The following is a 22,482-nucleotide window of genomic DNA, read 5'->3' as shown; positions in this document are numbered from 1 at the left end:
AAGTGTTGCCGCACATAAATATGACAGAGCAAAAATAAAATTGAAACAAACTGTGCTTTATGGGTTTTCTGGGCAGTCTAACAGTATTCAAATACAAAAATTGAACAATCAAACATAAAATAACATGGTCATCACTGTAAAACTATTTTTATATCAATATAATATTTAATAATATCTTTAAAAAATAAATCTAATCCTCTGATGGTACTTGCCCAAATTGCGATATCGATGCTAAAACGATTTATTGTTCAGCTCTAAAATCTAGCCAAGAAATCGAGAAAGTTCTCTTAATTTCTTTTTCACATCCATATATTTATATACATATTTAATGAATCAACAAACATCACAGTTTTAACTATATTATATATATATATATATATATAGTACTGATGGGGAAAATAAGTTGCCTGTATCTCTCATGTGCTAAAAATAATAGACTGCATCTCTCTACAAGGATGTTTTGCTATTCTTTTCTGATGTAGACGTTTTAGTGTGTGTTCAGAGGGTGGGGAAGGAGTGGCTGCTTCTGTAAAAACCACACTTCTCTCCACCCACTCATACGCAGAGGCTGTAAACAGTCTCCATTTACATCTGCAGAACCTAGCAAGCACAACTAAATATTATGAAAACTAAGATTAGCGCTCCCTATATCCCTCCACATCCCCTTTTCCCACCAACAAATTACATCATCACTCATTCCCTAATTCAAGGCCAAATCGACCGTGATCCCCCGTGAGGGAACGCTCCGCCTGCCCCTGATTGATTCCTAGTGTATTCAGCTTGGGAAAATTCATGGAAATCCTGACCTAGGCCAACCCTCCATTTAATAGCAATTGGTTTCTCAACGGACCGTTAACTGTTAAGAGTTTCTGCTCGCTTTGACGCATCGATCTGATCCAGCCCGCTCTCATCGCACATTTTAATCTGTCTTTTTATCCCTTCTGAATTTAAAAAGGTGCTACCGGGTAGGTTTCAGATTTTGTTCATTTAGAGAGATGCTTGTGGGTGGTTCAATAAATAGACATGCATTTTGCATTAGAAAAATTTAAGGGGGAAAATAATACTTATTAAAAGAAACAATTTTTTCTGTCTTTTGTTAAAAAACACTTTAATATTTCAGTGATTATCAAACACATCACTTCCTTCGTTCACTTTTCATGGGAAAAAAATTTCAGGGTTGCCTTAATTTGTTCTTATGAAAAGCCAAAAACCAAACTTTGCCAAAGGTAAATATACTTGCCATGGGTAATTTCCGAATTTGTTAAATATTATTCTAAAATAACTAGACATTACTTTATATTAGAGCTTCTCCAAGTCCGGACTACGGTTCGGATCCTGATCACAAGGGTATTCAATCCATATATATTAGTGGTTTGCCACATTTACATTGTATTTAATGTGTTTAAACGCAAATGCCATTTTATTAAAATAAAAATAAATAGTGTTGACTTGTGATGCATGTTATGGATGTTTATTAAAAACAAGTTATTTAATATCAATTGTTCCGGACATTTGACCTTAATAAAAATTCATTTTTGGACTTTTTAAAGTAGATAATGAGAGCTCCTGCTTTATATGAACTAATACAACATAATTTTACAAGGAACTTACAGTAAAAACTAAATCTCTCTCATTTATGACAGAACAGAGTTACACAAGTTTTTGCCTTGATTTGCCCACCGATGTCATCTGCATAGTCTATCCGTTGAGACATTATTTTCATTTTTAAAAAATCTGATTCATTTATAACATTTAATTGAAACATGTTTTTTTAAGCTTAGCAATAAAACAAAAAGAAAAAGGTTACTTCAAGGTAGAATTGACATTCTCTTTTAAATGCATTCGCCCCAACCCTCCCCATCATTCTCAATCTCTTCTCAGATGGGATGGTGGGCCTAATCATAGGTTACAATGGGCCAACTTTGTCCTACGGGCCCTACTTTGGGCATCTCTGCTTTAGATTTTTATTTGTTAGCTCTGTTATGTTAGTAAATTTTAGACTATTTCGCCAAATAATCCTACATGCTAGAATAATTGCTAAGAGAACATGGCACTGATAATAAATTATGATTTAAAGAGAATTAAACAACCCTCTGTGTGATCAGTGATAAATTCTGTTACTTTCATGTGGTATTAGTTTTAACGTTTAACCAAAAACTCAGTTTTGATTTTCATAATTTATTGTTTGATTACACATCAATACACGAAGGAAAATAACTACTGGACTAATTTGGACAAAAAGAAATTGTGATTGTCAGCTAAAAAATGACCTTCTTTGCAGAAAAAAATATTGTTACAGCCTGATAAATGACAATGGCTGAAAAAAAATTATGGAAATAACTTAAAATATAACTGTTTTTAAAAAGCTAAAAAGAAATAATGACTTTGGACAATAAATACGCCTGCATGTGTAGAATCACCTTTATATTGGTTGGTATTTATAGTGGAGCAGTTTTTGTTTCTACATAAAACCTTTGAATGTTTACGTTAATATAATCATCAGAACTACCCACCCTGTTCCATCTGTAAATGAAAGCTTATCGTCTGATAGCCGGAATGTTAAAGGTTATGATATGGGCCTATCATAAAAACTGATTGGTCGTATGGCTGGGAGATATGGCAAAAAAGTAATCTCAATAAATATTTTCCATATTGAACAATGACGATATCCATTTTAATACAAGTTTATTAACGCTTTCAGATTTAAGGGTACCTCAACAATGACTAAAGCCACAAAAATTAGAGCGTCCATTAAATGGCATAACGTATTCGGCTGAAATTTTCTTTGGAAAAAAATTCGGTGCACCTCTATTATTAACACACTTTTAGATTGCAAGTGATGCACACTTCTGCTGTGTGATTGGCTCTTAGATCAATATAGAGTAAAAAGTCCAGAGCTTATAACTGTTATTGACAAATTTTTCATCGCGATTCGATATAATAATGTTTATTGGCTCATCTCTAATTGGTCGGTATTTTGGAAGAACTTACTATGCAGCGGAGTCGTTGAGTTGGTATTCTCTGGCACGGGTGAAGCAGTTCTGTACTCCTCTATCAGCCCACAGTCTGCAGATGACATTGGCCAGCTCGTCTGGAAGGATACCCTGCTCTTCTGCTGTCCCAGACAGGGCAAACAACTGACGGGCATCATCCTAGAAGACAAGCAAGTAAACAGAAATACACTTAAAAAATAATGCACATTAAAGTGCACATGAAATCAAACTAAGCATATGATTTTGTTAGCTCACATTGCTAGTTTTGTGGTGAACAATTCATCTGGGCATGTTATTACAAGAAAAGAAAATTGCCCTTGTAATCTTTAATTGAAATCTGAAAATGAACTTCCTGTTAGTTTGCAGTTAAATTCGTAGATTAGGTTTGTCTGGGGGTTGGGAGTGGCTATCATATTTAACCACGCCCCTTCAATGGTCAGTTGACAAAAAAAAAAAACTGAAATGGTGAGGAGGTGGTGTCTGTTAGCTCTCCTGGTGCACTTCACCCCATCTTTCTGAATAAAATGCCTACTTTACTACATCCAATCAGCTTGCAGTAAAAAACAAGCCACGCCTACTGTTTTCTCATTTAATATTCCATTTCTCTAGGAAGTGCATCACAATATAAAAAAAAAATAAAAAATACTGGTGGAAATAGGGTCTGAAAAACGTCAATGTTCTAAAATAGATTTAATTGAATCGCTTTCGTAGTGTCAACTCTCATATGGTGGAATGCATACAACCAGCATCAAAACACCACATCAAAACAAGGTGTTTATGCATTGCTGTGCAATAAGAAAAGCAGCTATGCATTAAACAAACCGATGAACAGATGGACTGAATAATAATAACACACTGATAAACAGAAAGTAGCTTTTTTATTATGCACTATATGGAAAAGAATCAGGAATGCAAGGCAGGTTTATTAAGCCTGACCATATTTAATAAATGTGAAAAATCTGCATTTTAAACATATTACCACAAAGCAGCTGGTAAGTGACTTAGCAGAACTCACTGCACATTAATCACTGCTTAATTAATTAATTAATTAATTAATTAATTAATTTTTAAATTAAATGGAAGATGTTGATGGTCAAAATTGAAGGTGTTTTTCTAGGTGGTTTTAAAGGAGAGAATATAACATATATTTTCATTTTTCTTTTAGAGTTGTCAATAACATATTTTAACAACTTTTATTGCCTCAGTGTTTTTATTATTATTTGTAATTTTAAAAAATAAAGAAAACTTTCTTGCATTCAAAGGATTAAAATGATTGGTAACACTTTAAATGAATGGTCCATTAGTTAATGTATTTACTAACATGAACAGACAATTAGTAACATTTATTACATGCATTACATTATTTAAGTTAAATCGTGTTAGTTCATGCTAACTCGCAGTGCATTGATTAATGTCAAAAAGCACAACTTTTTAATAATTTGTTAATAAATGCTGAACAAGACTATTCATACTTAATGTTAGTAAATGCATTAACAATAACTAATGGACCATTATTCTAAAGTGTTACCGAATTATCTTATCAAAAACTGAAAACACAAAAGACTCCCTAAATCATCTTATTGCATTATGCAAATTATGTTAATGACACATTTTTGCATGCTTCATTAATGAAATTAAAGGAATTATAACACAGCATACAGTTCACGTACACACAAATAAAATTTTCTATAGAACATAATATCATATTTGTGCATATACATTAGATTAGTCAATACTGAAGCAAAATCCGAAGCTAATCTTACAAAATAATGTATGATAACGATCCAGATATTAGTAGCCCAAAAGTATAGTTTAGAGGAAAATATTAAATACATTTTTAGGACAATAATTATGGAGTCAATCTAGGGCCATATATACTTTCAAAATAAAATAAAGTTTTGCAAATGAAAAAATAAAGTATTAAGCCAAAATAAATAAATGCAAATCTCCAAAAAGTGAAAATTGACCCATCCAGTCAATTGCAATGCTCATTTCGATTAGCTTTTTAGTCAACTGTAAGTTTGCGATGCTGTTTTCACTTTGCAGTTTACAGCCTGAAAGTAGTTCACACCCAAGTACCCTCCTAACTTCGCCCCCTTGTCAAATCAGGACCACAAAGTGAAACATTCAGAAACGTGAAGTGCAAAGTTTAACAGCATGGCAAACTTACGATTGAATATATGCAAATATTCAAGTTTTTATTTTTATTTTTTGCACTGCTTGATTTTTATTTGCAGTTCCTTTTATGTTTGCAAATGTAATTTATATTTCTCAAAACTTAATTTTCCCTTTGCAGTTCTTTTTTTTTTGAGCAAAACTTTCTTTTATTTTGCAAGTATATGTGGCCCTAGATTGACTCCATAAATGATAATCATTTTAATAATAACTTTGAAATAAAAATAAAGTTGACAAAAAATTAATAAAAAAAACTACAATACTTGTAAAAATTTAGTTTTTACAATAAATTGTTTGACTTTAAATGTATTATTATCTGTTCAGTGACCAAACTATTATGTAATGAATCAAACTGTTTAACAAAACATGTTCCCATGCATCAAAATACATTACCTATATTCACTGAGAAATGAATACAAATATTTATTTGGGGCGTACTCATTTACGTCTAGTTTATTTATAAACTACTACTGTAGCTTTTTAATTGCTTTTAGCATTAGCCTTTAACTATTATTTACCTTTTTTTACATAAAAGTGACAATTCTTCCCAATTTCCAATAAAAGCAATAAAATGATCAACTACTCTGACAAAAAGCATTACCGGCTACTATTTGCATTTCCTAGGCATCTATAATCATGAAGACAGACTGGCTGCGTGGTGGCATTTTGTGAGGAGGGAGAGTCTTCATCATCTTGCTGTGTGTGCACGTGCATATGTGTGCTTTTGGTATGTGAAGTTTCTTGATGATCCAGAGATTTATTTGCCAAGCAGGTCAAAAGTGCAGTACACAAGCAGGAGCTATGCGTCCCCCGAGAGAGAGAGAAAAAACAGAACTCGTTTCCTGACTGTATCTCTCCTCCTGATTTTACCATCACATCTCAGACTCAACAGTCTCGATCCATTTAAAGCATCTGTCCGTCCGTCTCCCACACGTTTCTACAAAAATAACCGTCTACCTAAATATATGTTTCTCCACCCAGAGCGCATATTGCAGGAATGAAGCGTGAAGCCAAAACCATCCCACCGCGGGGCTGAACTGGGTCACAGGAAGTCATGCCTGGGGGGCGAAACATGGGAACGGTGAGCAGAAATGACGGGCTCGGAGACATTCAACACGCTCGACCCTGCTCTTCTAGAGGGCGCGATGAATTCTTAACCCTTGTGTGCTGTTAGGGGTGTTTTTATCCATTTTAAGGGTGATTTTGAGGCGTGATTTGGCCACAACTTTCTCTGTGTTTCAGCAAATAGATTGATTTTGGGTGACGAATCTTAATTTGACATATTTTGGGAAAATGCTTCGAAAAGTTTCAAGAATTCAACAATATACTCAAGGCCAGGGGTTCTCAACTGGATTGGCCATGGGACCCACATTTTTAAATATTTATCAACCCGTGACCCAAATTTTTAGGAACTATAATATAATTTTAGGAATTATAATTCATTAGTATTTATTTATTAGCATACACAAGTAGTGACAGATAAATCATAAGAAAATCTTCAAGACTTAGAAATAAACAATATTTTATTATTGTCATTTTAAAAAAATGTATTAAATTATAGAAATTTACAAAGTAAAAATGACAAATGTTTGGTTTCTAAAAGTGCTTTTGTGAGAGCACGTTACTGCATATGACACATTGATGTTTTAAGCCTTTTTTGTCATCAATATATGTAAATCTATTCTTTACATATTCAGGATTGTACTTGCACTTCGACATATTTGTTGCTATAATTAAATAAAATTTCACATGTCAAACGGTACGGTTGTCGCTCGCGCATTTCAAAATAAAAGTCTTACATAAACAAAATAGGTTTAAAATTACACATTTGTTGTTATTTTGACCACACACTTTGCGACCCACTGAAAATGTCCCCGCGACACACCAGTTGAGAAACACTGCTCTAGGAAAATTGACTACCCTATAGTTATGTTCGAGGCTGTTTTTGCAACATTGACTTCCATTATAATAACTTCTTTTTTTTTTTTTTTTTCAAACACATTACACAATAATCCATTCTTGACAGTTGGTAGTTTTCCCTGTTAAAAAATAAATAAAAGAACAGTAAACATAGCACACTATAAGCTGCTGTTTTACTCCATGAAACTCCATATAAAAGTCAGAAACTATTTTTGCACAGGTTTATCTAAAGGGTTAATGCTGCCAACTGATGAACAGTAAAAATACACATTTTACCTCTACCCATGCATGATTATATGATGTCATGGCTTTGTAATCAACAAAATGCGGTTATAATGGAAATTAATGGTGGAAATGGAATTTTCTCATCCACTCTGACTCTGGGGTGACTTTAAGGTTTAATTCGGCCACAACAGTCACTGTGCTTCACCAAATGAAATAATTTATGGTGACAAATCTTATTTCGACACATATTTTGGGAAATGCTTTGAAATTTAATTTTTTTTTAATTTTATTAAAAAATTCTATACACTCTGGGCAAATTTACTACCCTTTTGTTATGTTCGAGGCTGTTTTTGCCCTATTGACTTCCATTATAACCACATTTTTATTTGTAAAAGCCATGACACCAAATAATCATGCGTTGTAGATTGTTGGTGGTTTTCCCTGCTAAAATAACATACAAAATTAGCACCTCAGCTCTCAGAACATATTGAACGTAGTAAGTTTATTTAAGCACGCACACTATAATTTGCTGTTTTACTCCATAGAACTCCAAATAAAAGCCAGAAACTGTGCACATACCTATCTAAAGGGTTAATGCTGCCAACTGATGATCAACAGTAGAAACTACGAATTTCACCTCTTCCCAACAGAGAAAACCACCAACAATCAAGAATTATTTGGTGTCATGGTTTTGCAAGCAAAAAATGTGGTCATAATGGCAGTCAATGAGACAAAAACAGGCACAAACAAAACAAAAGGGTAGTCATTTTGATCAGTACACAAGAGTTAAATATATTAAACAGATCCTTAAATTTGAATTTGGCCATTTATATGAATTTGTTTCTGTTGAACATGGCTTTGCAATCAAAAAATGTGATTGTAATGAAAGTTAATGGGACGAAAAAAAAGCCACGAACATAGCAAAAGGTGAATTTGAAGATACAAAAGGATTAAATATATTAAACAGATCCTTGAATTTGTTTTTGGCCATTCATATGAATTTGTTTTTGCAAAACATGGCTTTGCAGTCAGAAAATGTGGTTATAATGGAAATCAATGGGGCAAAAACAGTGTACTGCTGTAGGATTACACTTCGTAAAAGTTAAACAGCTCAGTGTTTTGCAATTCAAAATTCAATAAACTTGAAAATTCAAGGAATATCTGTTTCGAAACAGGAATATTGTGAGACAGGAATACTTTAAGTCCTTTTAATAGTTGGTGGAAAAAAGGCTGTAGATATGAATAGAAGATAGTTATAGGCCTTTTAAAAGATTTACGGCCTCAGGAGTGAAGAAAGAGGGGGGGAAATAAGGAGTTACAGCGATAAGTCCCATGGGATGTTGATTTCCACGTGTCTAAAGCACACACTGCACAAACTGTGACATATGGCTAACACATGCACTCTCATATGGTTTAAAGATATGCTTGCTGATGCTCCACTTCCTGTCTTACGCTCAGCGTTGCGCGCACAGTGTTTCTAATTAAAGAGCCAATAAAACATGGGGATGGTCGAAATTTTTGAAGACCATTTACATATTTCGATTTTTATCTCTTTTAAAAAATCAATTATAGATAACATCTCAACTGCCTGTCATTACTGATATCTGCAAATAGTATGGCTGCACCAAATGGGGAAAAATCTAATTATGATTCTTTTGATTAAAAGAAAAAAATGCATTTGTAATTTGTAAAAATGTATTCCAGGTTTATTGTGCTTGCGTGTACGTGTTCACAATTAGGCTCAAATCAATAATTTTAGCTACATATCAATATTAATAATAATAATAATAATAAAAATAAAAATAATAATAATAATGATGGTGATAACAACAACAACAACATCAACTATCATTATTATTGTTATTATTATTATTAATTAACTATATTATTGATTTGAGCCTAATTTTGCCTAATTGAGACTAACTGATATTATTGATTTGAACATAATTGAGCCTAACATCACCATCATTAATATTTTTATTATTACTATGAATAATAACAATATTAACAATATAAAATGAAATACTAAATAATATCAATAATATTAGTTAATATTAATAATATTAACAAATGAAAAAGACATTTTAAACAACTGTACTGTAAAAAAGTATTTTATAAAATAGTTTTAAAAATCATGACAGTAAAACAGTAAATAAATTTCAATCGAAAGTTTGTAATAATAATAATAATAATAATATAAAATTATTGTTATTATATAAATATTATGATGATTTTTATTATTGCTAATATTATTATGTAGTTGGTAATAATATATTTATTACTTTAATAATTATTAGATTATTATTATTTACAATATTATACATAATATAATAATAATAATAATAATAATAATAATGATAATGAAGATGAAATAATAATTATTAAAATAATAATATTAATGATATTAATAATAACAATAATATTTATACTAATGATGATGATATAATAGTAATTATTATTATTAAAATAACAACATCGATGATAAAGATATAATAATAATAAATATAATTAAAATAATGATAATAATATTAATAATAATAATAATAATTATTATTATCATTATTACTATTATTAACTGTTTTACAGTTTTGATTTTTATAAATAACTATTAACAATAATTCCGTTTTACAGTGTGGTTATTTAACATTTCTTAAATTTTCATTTACATTGACCCCTCTCCATGGTAATTTGAAACAACACCTGATATTTTTTAACCCAGCCCTACAATAAAACAGTAACCCTAATTATGGCTTAAACTTTTTGATAAATTGTTTTCAATGCATGCAAATCATTCATTAAAGAAGTATAAAGCTGATTCAGGACAACTAATTTGAGAAAATTGTATGAAAATTGTGTGAAAACATGTACATCAATGATGAACAAATGAATTTCAGCTTTCACAAGGTTGATGCGTTTCCAAATTCAGCCCTTGAACTCACGTTAAATGGCTCAGAAATCTAACTGTATGCAGTCTATTAGACTAGCTAAATAACCCAGGATTTCCTCAACACGCACTAGTTAACTACTTATCCAGACGACCCACTGACTTCCCAGTCATCGGTTGAGCACATCTCTCATCAAACATGCCACGAACGAGAAAGCAAGCAAGAGCGAGACACACTTGAGGAATGTCTCCAACAGATCTCTCTCTCACTAATTAAATGTGATGGAGAGATGTTGTTAGCCTCTCTAACAGCACTTTGCAGCTCAATTCCCTAAGCGGAGACACAATCATCCATCTCTCCCATCACCCGCCTAATTAAACCATACACTGCTGCTACACACCAAAAATAAAGGCTCTGTTTCCTTTTAAAAGAGCCATATTCTTGTCTTCTGCTGCTTTTTAAAAAGATATTAGGACTTTTAATAACACGTCTCTCTCAAGACTCCTATGTCCAACTTGTTTCCATTTAGACAGCGTTAACCCTATAGATTGTCACTGACTGTAAATTGTGGTGTGACGTAATATATGGCGAGTGTAAATCAGTGCTGACAGAGATGGAGTGTATCTCTCCAGAGCATCAGGTGGATCAGATGCACTGAACATACTGCTGCCCTTCAGGCTGTTCTCTTTAGATCTGCGCTAGCAAACTAACACTCTTACTTCCTTATTCTCTTTCTTTCCCTTGCTTTAAGCTTCATCTGTCCTCATGAAAGTCTTGAAGATAAGTTCATAGAGAGAATAAAAAGCTGAATAAAACATTTGCTGCGTTATGAGGGATCTGTAGTCCTTTACAGGAAGAATAGACAATGGATTACTAATAGGACTTTTACTTTGTATTTTTCTCGAATTTAAAAGATGATGCTCTCCAATGCGCTTCTTTTCTATTTTTTTCAATGTAGAGATGAACTTAATGAACGTGTGTGGCCGTGTCTCGGGACTTGAAGAGCTGGGGTTTTTTAGATGCCACACGAAGTTAAAAGAACTTCAACTTTCACATGCAGTGTTGCTCATTACTGTCAGTTCCATAGCAGTGGACCAATCAGAAGAGCTCAGAGGTGGGGCAACCATTACAAGTATGTGTTTACAGGCGCTCTGAGGTTGTGTCCAGATACGCTAACGGTATATGCTGTGCTTTTTTTTAGCAAACCATTCTGAACCATTGCGTGTAGTTTTTTTTTTTTTTTTTTTAGAAGTATAAGCGTGTCCGGAGTGAATGAGTCGACAGTAGGCTTGGGCGGTATCCAAATTTTGATACCGTCAAACCTCCTCCCTATTTTACCCCGGTATCCGGTATTACCGTGCACAATTAAAAATATGTCGTAAGGCTCAGACAGCATCACTAAACTGTTGGCTAGTGCCTAAACCATTCAGAAACTGAATACCATATATGCAACCTTAGGATCGCGGTCACCTGTTTGTCTTGTTTGTATTCTTCTGCGCCGGACGCTCTCACGCACGCACACACAGAGAGAAAGAGAGAGAGAACCAAGCGACGCACAGCATTGCTCTCTCTGTCTCTCATTCACACACACACACACACACACACATGCACATATAGGGCTCAACCTGTGCGGTGCACATGCCCTTTTTAGTGTTGGATAGAAAGTGCCTTTCCAAACTGATCTGAAGTGCCCTCGCGACAACCACCCCCCGCTCTTCATTTCGTCTCAACCAACACCCCCCACACCCCGCTCTTGAGTTCGCGACAACACCCCCCAACCCCCCTTCACCACATTTAATTTATATTTAAATGTACATCATCACTTTTTAATCATCACTTCAAAAATTACACAATTTCAGCTTTAAAGAGGCTGTGGTTTTCCAAATTCAGCTCTTTACTATGAAAATGCATCTGCTTGGTGTCTATAGAGAACATGACCCTGAACTAGTTTAATTTTACAGAGTTTTTACTATCACGCATTTTTCAACAGTAGCAAGAAAACTAATCAGACTGCATGCTGACAGTCAAAAAACTGGCTGTAGAGCAGGATCATGTGACTCTGGAGGGCCTCTGAGATAATCTGAGAGAGTGTGTGTGTGTGTGTGTGTGTGTGTTACTGTACAGTGGATGTGTGTGATTTATTTGCTGAGGGAATGCAGTGTGTACTCACCGCTCTTGCGCTGTCCTCATATTCGATCTTGAGGCTGGTCATGGCTTTAACGATGGCCATGATGGACTGGATGGTGTTACTGAAGACCACAGCTCGATACTGCTTGCACTCTTCCTCTGAGTAGCCGTCCTCATGGATAATCCTGCAGAATAGACACACAAATGTTCAACTGATCAGTGTTGTATGAAATATTTAGCGGCGTGCATTAAAATTTTATTTGAATTGTTTTAATGTGAGATTGTCCATTTGGCATTTATTTAATTGCGTTAATTTCTTTTACTATTGAAACAATTTGTGGTTTTTATTTAGTTATTTAAAATATTATATTTATTAAATGTATTGCTAGATTTCTACAACTATTTCTATGACTTCATTACAGTAACAAAAAAATCCTAATAGTTGTTATTATTTTGAACTTTCTACTGAATAATTCCAAGCTTTCTGAAAAAAAAAAAAAAAAGTTTCAATAAAAATATTTAGTGTTTTAATTGTTGTAATTGGAAATATTTAATGAGCACCAAATTATTGTTTTATTTTTTATGATTGATATAAATGGCTGTTTTTATTTAGTTATTAAAAATATTATATTTATGGCTATACTTCTAAAAATATTTGTATGGCTTTATTACAATAACAAAAAAACAAAAGCAATAATTGCTTTTTTTTTACTTTCTATATTTCTATATCCCTATATTTTCTATATTTTGCAGAAAAAATTTTTATAAATAAATCTGTTTTTATAAAAACATTTTCAGCGTCTTCATTGTTGTGATTAAAAATAACTATTGTGCTCTAAATTATTATTATTTTTTGTTTCAATTGAAATAAATTGCTGTTTTTATTTAGGTAATAAAATATATTTATTATTATATTTACTGCTGTATTTCAAAAAACATTTGTATGAATTTTACAGCAACTAAAATTCACTTTTATTTTGAACTTTCTATATTTCCAAGATTTTAGAGAGAAAAAACTAAATAAATCAATTTCTATAAAATATTTTAAATGTTTTCATTGTTGTGATTAGAAATATTTCATGAGCTTCAAATTATTTTTTATGTTTTTTACATAATTGAAATAAATTGTTGTTTATTTAGGTATTAAACTCATAAAAATATTGTATTCAATATTAGATTTACTGACTTATTTCAAAAAAATTTGCATGTATTTATTAAAAAACTTAATTTATTTTATCTTGAACTTCATATAACTCCAAGATTTCAGAGAGAAAAATATAAATCTGAAAAATATAAAAAATATATATCTGTATGAACTGCCTACTATAACAAAAATCCTAATAATTGCTTATTTTGAACTATCAAGATTTCCAAGAATTCAGAGAAAAATAAATAACCAAACCAAATAAATCTGCTTCTATAACAATATTTTCAGTGTCTTCATTGTTGTGATAAGAAATATTTCATAAATGACCTTCAAATTATTTTTTGTTGTTATTTTAAAATAATTATATTAAATTGCTGTTTTAAATTAGTTAAAGTATTTAAAATAGTATATTTATTGCTATATTTTTAAAAAATGATCATTGAAATATGTAATATATGTAATATAATATGAGTTTATAATATAACATAATGAGTTTATAATATAATATAATATAAAATAATATAGTTTATTTTTAAAATTTAATATTTAATGAGCTCTAAATCACAATATTTAAAAGATTTTCAGGCTTTGAATAATGAATGGCTGCAGAAAAATCATCTCTGCAGCTGCAGAATTAACAAATTTAACAAAAAACCTTTTTTATTATTAGTTTTATTAGTTATTTATTAGTTTTATATTATGCTTATATTACTGTTTGTTAAAATAAATACAGCAATTATTACCTGACCTATAAAAATAAATCAAAATCTTCCCAAGCACAAACGACAAACGGAAGCAATTTTTCATGTCACAAATAAATACATATCATGTCAATCACATTCAATATTGCTAAATATTACGAAAAGCAAATATAAACACAAATAAATAATACAACTGAGAACAAAGTCAGATTGGCACCAAAGAAAGAGCTGACATTAGATATTTGCTCAAAGCCTGCCAGAAGTATCCAGTTGTAAATAAAAATATCTCCAGGCTTTTGCAGTGGATGAAAAGTAGCCACTGAATTGATTTGAAGTGCTGATGTGAATTGTCCTGTGGATCTTGTCTGCCTGCAAATCTATAGAGATTTCTTTTTAATAATAATATTGTCAGCTCTGGCTCCTGCGGATGTGAGAGGGAACCTTTTTCAATCTGATAAAAAGCCAAGAAACCAAAGACACTCAGAAAATGTAGACTACTGTCTCTAATATAGGTACAAATATTTTCTAGAACAAATATTCAACAACATAATTAAATTACAAAATGAGTGCTGTGATTGTGCCCCAGATCAAAGCGTGTGGAAGCTTTTAGTAATGAGATAGTAAGTCATCTCAGATATGTAGTAAACACTTTTCCATCAGAGTGATTAGTGTGTAAAAGTGCTTTGGGAAACAGAGGCGTAGGGGAAGCAGCAGAGGTCAAGGTTAGATAAACAGTATTAACTGCTGCCAGAGGCCCAAACACACACACAGACAGACAAAGCTGTTTAAGTCAGTGTGTATGAGAAGACATGCACATGTATAGAATTTATCAGTCTTAAGACCACAATTATTTAGGTATGGTTCTCATTCAGATTGGACTTTAACTGAATATTAAAATAGATAAGTGTCACAAATTTCTAACTTCTTCTTCTTATTATTATTATTGTTATTATTATTATTATTATTATTACTATTATTATTATTACAGTTACTAAACAAAATCAGCTCAACTGCCAGTTGTTCTTTGAAATGAGCGACTGAACCTGTCAAAATGAACAGTTTGACTGAAATGAATGCCTCCGAGCACTAATCTAGAGATGGAGCTCTGCGCTTTGTTTATGAGCACCATTAAGTTCATTAATCAGTAGGGGTGTCACGATTTCGATTTTTAATCTAATTTATGCTTAATTTCGATTATCGAATCAAAAAATAGAATCGTCGATGCTGCCACGCCCCCATGTCACGTCAGCTTGGCTTGCCAAGCGGGAAAAAACAGGCTTGTTGAAGTGCTTGTTGAACTGCAGATACCGGAGACCCGTCGACAGAGCTTAAACCCCCTCCTCTTTTAATGAAGTCGCCGGTGTGTAAGTATTTTGGATTTCCAGTGAGTTATGTTGACAACGTTCGTGTTGTCGACAAAAAAACACAGTTTTGCAAGCTCTGCTATGTACGTATTAGGGTTCGTCCGATAGACAACACCGGCATCGCGATCCTCCGCCCGCCCTCGTTGCAAATCCGCTTGCGAAAAGTACACACTCAGGCCCTGTTTACACTAATAGGTCTTTGTTTTTAAATGGCATATTAGAACGACAACGATTTGACATCCACAGTGGCGTGTAACGTTTCTGAGCAGAGCAGCCCTCCTTCCTCTCTACCTCTGACACACACACACACACACACACACACAGACGCACACACACAGCCATGGGCTCGAGACAGCGGGTTTAGGCAGTCAGAGGATCAGTTGACTGCTTCAATCTTTCACTCACTTGTACTTAGTCATTTCAGCGAACACCTCAGATACTGTTGGCTGGTTCCTGTTGGTTGTGCGTCTTTTTTACCGACGCCATTATAACGACACAGATCACTGCCTATTCACGAGTCCCACAGAAAAAGTGATTGACAGGTGGTAATTATGTGTGTCATTTACTGTATGATTTGTTTATGGGTAAAACAAAGACCACGCAAGTCAGGTAGTTTAAACGGTAGGCTACAAATAATTAATTGGTCATTAATTAATTAATTATTCATAATCGAAAATCGAATCGAGCCTTTAGAATCGAAAATGTAATCGAATCGAGGATTTGGAAGATCGTGACACCCTTATTAATCAGTGAAGGCACCAAAAAAACAACACAAAAAAAACACTCCCAACATGCCATATAAACAGATTAGTATGTGTGAGCAAGGGCGAAATTTTCCTTTTTAACATGATTTTCATTGCAGCTTTGCAGCTGTTCCCTCTCATAACATCAACACCAGCGTCAACAGCTGGTATTCAGAAACACATCTTAAAGAAAGTCAAAGAATCTGAAGAGAGAAAACATCATTCACTCACTTCATCTGTTTTACGATGGTGCTCTTCCCCGATTCTCCAGCACCTGCGACAAAACAAACAAAACAAACAGGGTTAAAAAACGACACTCATGCGCACGCTTCATCTTCAGACAGGAAAGCAAGAGCAAGAGTGTCTAGTCAGAGTATTAGCACTAATGCCCAACACGCTAATGTGTGTGTGAGTGTTAAAGTACAGTATGCATATGTGTGTGTGTGTGTGTGTGTGTGTGTGTGTGTGTGTGTGTGTGTAGCATTTATTTCCAGTAACTCAAGTCTTGCTGACTTAGCTGTCGATCTCCAGCATTCCGCTCTCTCCCAGACCTGGTGTTTATCAAGTTTGGCCTTTAATGGAGATGTCTGAGTGCTTCACAAACAGGAAACGGGGCCTTATCAGGGTAATTTCCACAGGCTTGTGGGGGCACGCTACACATCTGACATCTAACTCCCTCATTTCATCATTACATAAACACACAAAACATTACGGCCGCCGTACTATACAGTCAACAAGCTCCCACGAGCACCATCTAGCATCTCAAAAACAAGCATGCACATGTCATTTTGATGCATCTGATGAGGAGACGCATTTGCACTACAGGCAAAGAGTTTGTGTCAGCTGTTAAAGCTTTTTCAACTTTGATAATGCACAATACATTCTTGAGGATCAAATCATCATATTAGAAAGATTATTGGATTGTGACATCACAGACTGAATAGTTTTAAAAAGACCAAGCATTTCTATCATAGAAACAAACAACATATTAAAACAGGCAATATTTATTATAAGCGTGAAATGTTTACAATTTTGCAGTTACAGTGTACAATATAAGAGTGGTTTTCTCCGGGTAGGCATGGGCCGGTATAGAATTCTGACAGTATGATAACCTTGGATAAAAATATTATGGTTTCAACATTTTGCGGTATTGTGATTACTGCTCTAAAATTTTTTTTTAATTGTCTGGGTAAAAAAAACTTTTTTTCCCTTTAGAAAACAATATATTTTATTTTGAGGAACTATTTTGGAACAGAAAATAGAAAATATAATATAAAAAGAAAATATTTTGGAATAGTAAATGTGTCAGGCTAAATGAATTATTGACTTCTGCTGTGTTTATTTGTTACAAAAACTGATTTTTTTACCATTTAAAACAGCATCTTTTCTGCTATTGTCTTAAAAAACAAACAAACAAAAAAAATCTCACACATACCTTAGGAATGCTATTGCAGAAAATTTTGACGGGTTTAAAACATTGACTTTTAAAAACCGTGGTATACCTTGAAAAGGGTTATAGTCCCATACCTACCTCAGGGTGCTCCGGTTTCCCCCACAGTCAAAAGACATGTGCTGTAGCTGAATTGGGTAAGATAAATTGCCCATAGTGTATGTGTGTATGTCCTGCTCCTCCAGACAGGGGGTTGAGCATTGGGCTAACAACTCACCTCATAAAAACTAGATGTTACGAAACACCAATATGGTGCGGCTAAATATCAACTTCAATATAAATGGCCCTGGGAGTAAGTATAGTGAGCATTTGGATCAAATCTTACAAAAGCAAGGCAAATATAAACAAAGCACAAGAAAGAAATAAGAAGTCCTTGCCTTCTCTGCATTACTGACCAGACAACTGATTCTTCTCAGGTGGAAAAAAAGCAAACCCACCATCACTGGATATTAGAAGTGTTATCACAACTTTAACTCGAGCACCTTAAATACACCTTCCAAGTATCTACAAATTTTTATTTTCATGAGGTTTGGCAGCCTTATATCCAGGGGTTACTGTATCCTAAGAGACAGTTTACTCCCAGTATGCGAGTATGTTTATAGCTATATGAACCGTGTTAATATGTTGTTCAATATGTGTTGTGGGAAAATTCAACACTATTGAAGATCAGAAAAAATATCTGGATAATAATTAATGCAACAAAAAGTAATGGTACAAAAAGAAAGAGCTGACATTTGATTTAAGCTCAAAAACTCACATAAATATCAAGATGTAACAATGTTTGTATCACATGATTTGCCACATTGAGATGCATCTGGCTGTCAGTCTGGCATTCTTACACAGCTCTAAACACACACATTATGCTGCAAACTGAGTGGAAAATGATGCTCCACTGAAATTGGATTTGAAGATGCAGAAAGAGGTTAGAGTAAAGCAAGGTAAATATGCATGATAGTGTGTTAATTGATGTCCTACTGAGTTCAACATCGTAGTGTTGGCACACCTGTCAACGTGCCGAACTTTCACACCCACTTGATCTACGCCAAGAGATAACTTCACACTTGAGCAGCTGCTAGCAACACTTAAAACATGCTAAATCACTTCACCCACATCTTAAGTAGACTGCAGCCGTCTGCCATGCATCGGTTTGTGGTTTTCATTCTTTCGAGAGATTTGTGCTACTACTGCATGTTTAGAAGATCAGCATTAAGCAAACGCCTTTTTCATTTGCTTTTTTTCTCCATGTTTACACATTTTCTCCTTTTTATTTCTTTAGATTTAGTTTGAATGGCGGCATTTGTTAAAAATTTAACAATGTCAAACTTCACAACATTTTTCAATAAGATCAGACTCAATGTTTTTGTTAATAAATGTTTATTTAATGTTGATATTTATTTCTTTTGCATTTTACACCCCCCCCCCTTTTTTAGATTTTTGATGGCGCAATTAGTTAAAAATGCAACAATTTTAAATTACATTTTTCCACTAAGTTCTGATGCAATGTTTTTGCCTTTAAATGTTTTTTAAATGGTTAATGTTTGTTAATTTCTTTTCCATTTTTTATTTTATAACTGTGCCTTTACTGAATGAGCACTGTGTTATCTCCAATAAATCGCTCCATTATGTCTTACCTTTCTTTCATTCGTTTATAATCTGTTTTACCACATTTTAATCTGTTTTTACTTATTATTTGTTTTCATTTTCTTACACTTGTCTCTTTTATTCCTGTTTATGTAAAGCACATTGAATTGCCACTGTGTATGAAATGTGCTATAGAAATAAACTTGCCTTGCCTATATATAATTTAATGGCATTAGTTAAAAATTCAACAATTTTAAACTTCATAACATTTTCAATAAGATCAGATACAAGGTTTTTGTTTTTAAATGTTTATAATATGTTTAATGTTTATAATATAATGTTATTTTTCAAAAAAAGGTACTGATTCATACTTTTTTATTTTTCTTACATTTTACGGGTGATTAAAAGACAGACGTTTCGGCACAAAGCCTTCCTCAGTGTGTAATATAGTATAATATAATGTTAACATTTATTTCTTTTCCATTTTACACATTTTCCCATTTTAATTATATATTTTTTAAAGAGTTTTTTTAATGGCGGCATTGGTTAAAAATGCAACAATTTCAAACTTCAAAACATTATTCAATAAATCTGATTCAAGGTTTTTGTCTTTACATGTCTCTTTAATGTATATTTACCATTTTATTCGTTTTTTCCATTTTACACATTCTCATTTATATTTTTTATATTTTTTAAATTGGCAGCATTAGTTAAATATTCAATTTTAAACTTCATAAGATTTTTCAATACGATCTGATTCAATGCTTTTGTTTCAAAATGTTTTGAGGTTTAAAATTTTAAATATGTTATGTATTATATTATATGTATTAAGTATAATATGTATTATTATATATAATACAGTTTTAAATGCTGTTATAACTTAAAACACAGAATAAAAAATAAGATTTTTCAAATGTAAGCTTGAGTATGTGTTTATGAAACTTTAGCTCTACATTACAACAAACAAGAAGTTTCTATAAAAAAGAATAATAATTCAAGTCACAGTTCATACAAAATTAAAGAGCTGGCGCATTTAACCTTTTAATGCCCAATGTGTTTTTTACATGCATTTTTTATTTCTCTTTGCTATTTGGGCTTATTGGAACCTAATTAGAATAAAAAGCCAAGTATCATCCTTTTATATCATGTACTTTTAGAGAAAAAAATGATGTCCTTATATGTGGACTCGTAGTCCGAATTTACATAAAACACTTTTTCCCAGACTATATATATATATATATATATATATATATATATATATATATATATATATATATATTTTTTTTTTTTATTATTATTATTATTATTTTTTTTAAACACGTTTAGAATATCAGAGTTAAAAACAACTTTTTCCCCCATTTTAGACAGTTAAAAATAGTGTTTGAGACATTTTATATGCTGCAAAACAGTTGCAATATGACACTGTATGTCTGTAACAAAATATAAACCATTCAAAGTATTTTAAATAGCCACTTAAGAGCTAAAATGTGCCGTCCACATATGTGGCCACTAAGCCCTAGGAGGTTAAAGCAACCTTTTAACTAAACTTAAGTTGTTGCTTGTAATAAAAAACACATTATTTTGTTTTGACATTATCCTAACTCATAGGGCATTACTCACATTTCTAAAAAAAAAAAAAAAATTTCTAAGATATTTGATGAGTATATTCATAAGTAAATGATCAAACAGCCACAAAAAAACGCAAGCAGTGTGAACTGATATTGTTTTCAATCCCTGAGAGGACAGACAGGAGACAGGATGGCCTGATGGGAAAATAAATGACTGTATGACTCAACACGTCTATTGTGTTTAAGCGCTCATGCATCTAGCTGTGCACCTGCAGGATGTATGTTGTCCGACAAAATGGCAGCACTTCCACAGAATGTGTTTTAAATTGTAACAAAAGATGAGCATGAGCAGCACTCAAACAAACAGTAAAGCTGTGTGAGGGATTAGCAGTAAAATTCGCTCTTAAAGAAACAGAAATGAAGAACCCTGAAGAAGCTACTTCTCTCTGATTTACCCAATTACAGTTATAGATCCTCCACCAGGACTCAGACCTGATATTCATGTCCCTTCTCTCTCACAAAACTAATTTTATACATTAGCAGCAATTCCACCTAGACGGCAGACAGCTTCTTCCTGTACCTAAAACCATTTATTACACTATGGCCTGTATTTTCAGCACACTACCAATTAAACCCGACCTGATTTCATTTTGTGAGCTCATGTCTAAAGCAACATGCACATTTTGACAGGATTATCTGCTGTAAGGAAAAAAAAATCTATTAAACTTATTTATTAATTTATTGGTAACACTTTACAATAAGGTTGTATGACATTTACATTTAGTCATTTAGCAGACGCTTTTATCCAAAGCGACTTACAAATGAGGACAAGGAAGCAATTTACACAACTAAGAGCAACAATGAATAAGTGCTATAGGCAAGTTTCAGGTTTGTAAAGTCTAAGAAGGGAAGTATTAGTAATATTAGTATTTTTTTTTTGGGTACAGTTAGTGTGATATTCAGAGAGCCAATTGCAGATTAGGAAGTGAAGTGGAGACTGGTTCATGCATTTACTGTAACATGAACAAACAATGTACAATACATTTATTACAGTATTCATACTAGTTCATGATAACTCCCAGTACATTAATAGCACCAAGCATGAATTTAGATTTTAATAATACATTAATAAATGTTGAACTATGATTAATAAATGCTGTACAAGTATTGTTCATACTTAGTTCATGTTAGTAAACAGATTCACTGGGCACTTTATTCCAGCTGCTCGTTAACTTAAATTTATAATCAGCCAATCACATGGCAGCAACTCGACACATTTATGCATGTAGACATGGTCAAGACAATCCGCTGCAGTTCAAATTGAGCATCACAATGGGGAAGAAAGGTAATTTAAGTGACTTTGAATGTGACATGGTTGTTGGTGCCAGATGGGCTGGTCTAAATATTTCAGAAACTGCTAATCTGCTGGGATTTTCACGCAGAACCATCTCTAGGGTTTACAGAGAATGGTCTAAAAAAGAGAACATATCAAGTGAGCGGCAGTTCTATGAGTGCAAATGTCTTGTTGATGCCAGAGAAGAATGGCAAGACTAGTTCCAGCTGATCAAAAGGCAACAGTAAAGGTATGCAGAAGAGCATTTCT

General features: G+C 32.9%; 1 protein-coding gene across 1 annotated transcript in view; it reads right to left on the bottom strand.

The window, feature by feature from the left end:
• gnai2a (guanine nucleotide binding protein (G protein), alpha inhibiting activity polypeptide 2a) overlaps nt 1-22,482 on the bottom strand; it is a 123,086-nt gene that overhangs the window by 19,306 nt on the left and 81,298 nt on the right. Inside the window, exons 2-4 of the mRNA NM_001001818.2 lie at nt 16,512-16,554; nt 12,369-12,510; nt 2,992-3,152 (exon numbers count right to left, since the gene is read on the bottom strand). Coding sequence (NP_001001818.1) covers nt 2,992-3,152; nt 12,369-12,510; nt 16,512-16,554 — 346 coding nt within the window. The remainder of the gene's footprint in view (nt 1-2,991; nt 3,153-12,368; nt 12,511-16,511; nt 16,555-22,482) is intronic.

The sequence above is a fragment of the Danio rerio genome, chromosome 11 (genome assembly GCF_049306965.1).
Source record: "Danio rerio strain Tuebingen ecotype United States chromosome 11, GRCz12tu, whole genome shotgun sequence".
Taxonomy (NCBI): domain Eukaryota; kingdom Metazoa; phylum Chordata; class Actinopteri; order Cypriniformes; family Danionidae; genus Danio; species Danio rerio.
This window is presented reverse-complemented; position numbering and strand designations above follow the sequence as displayed.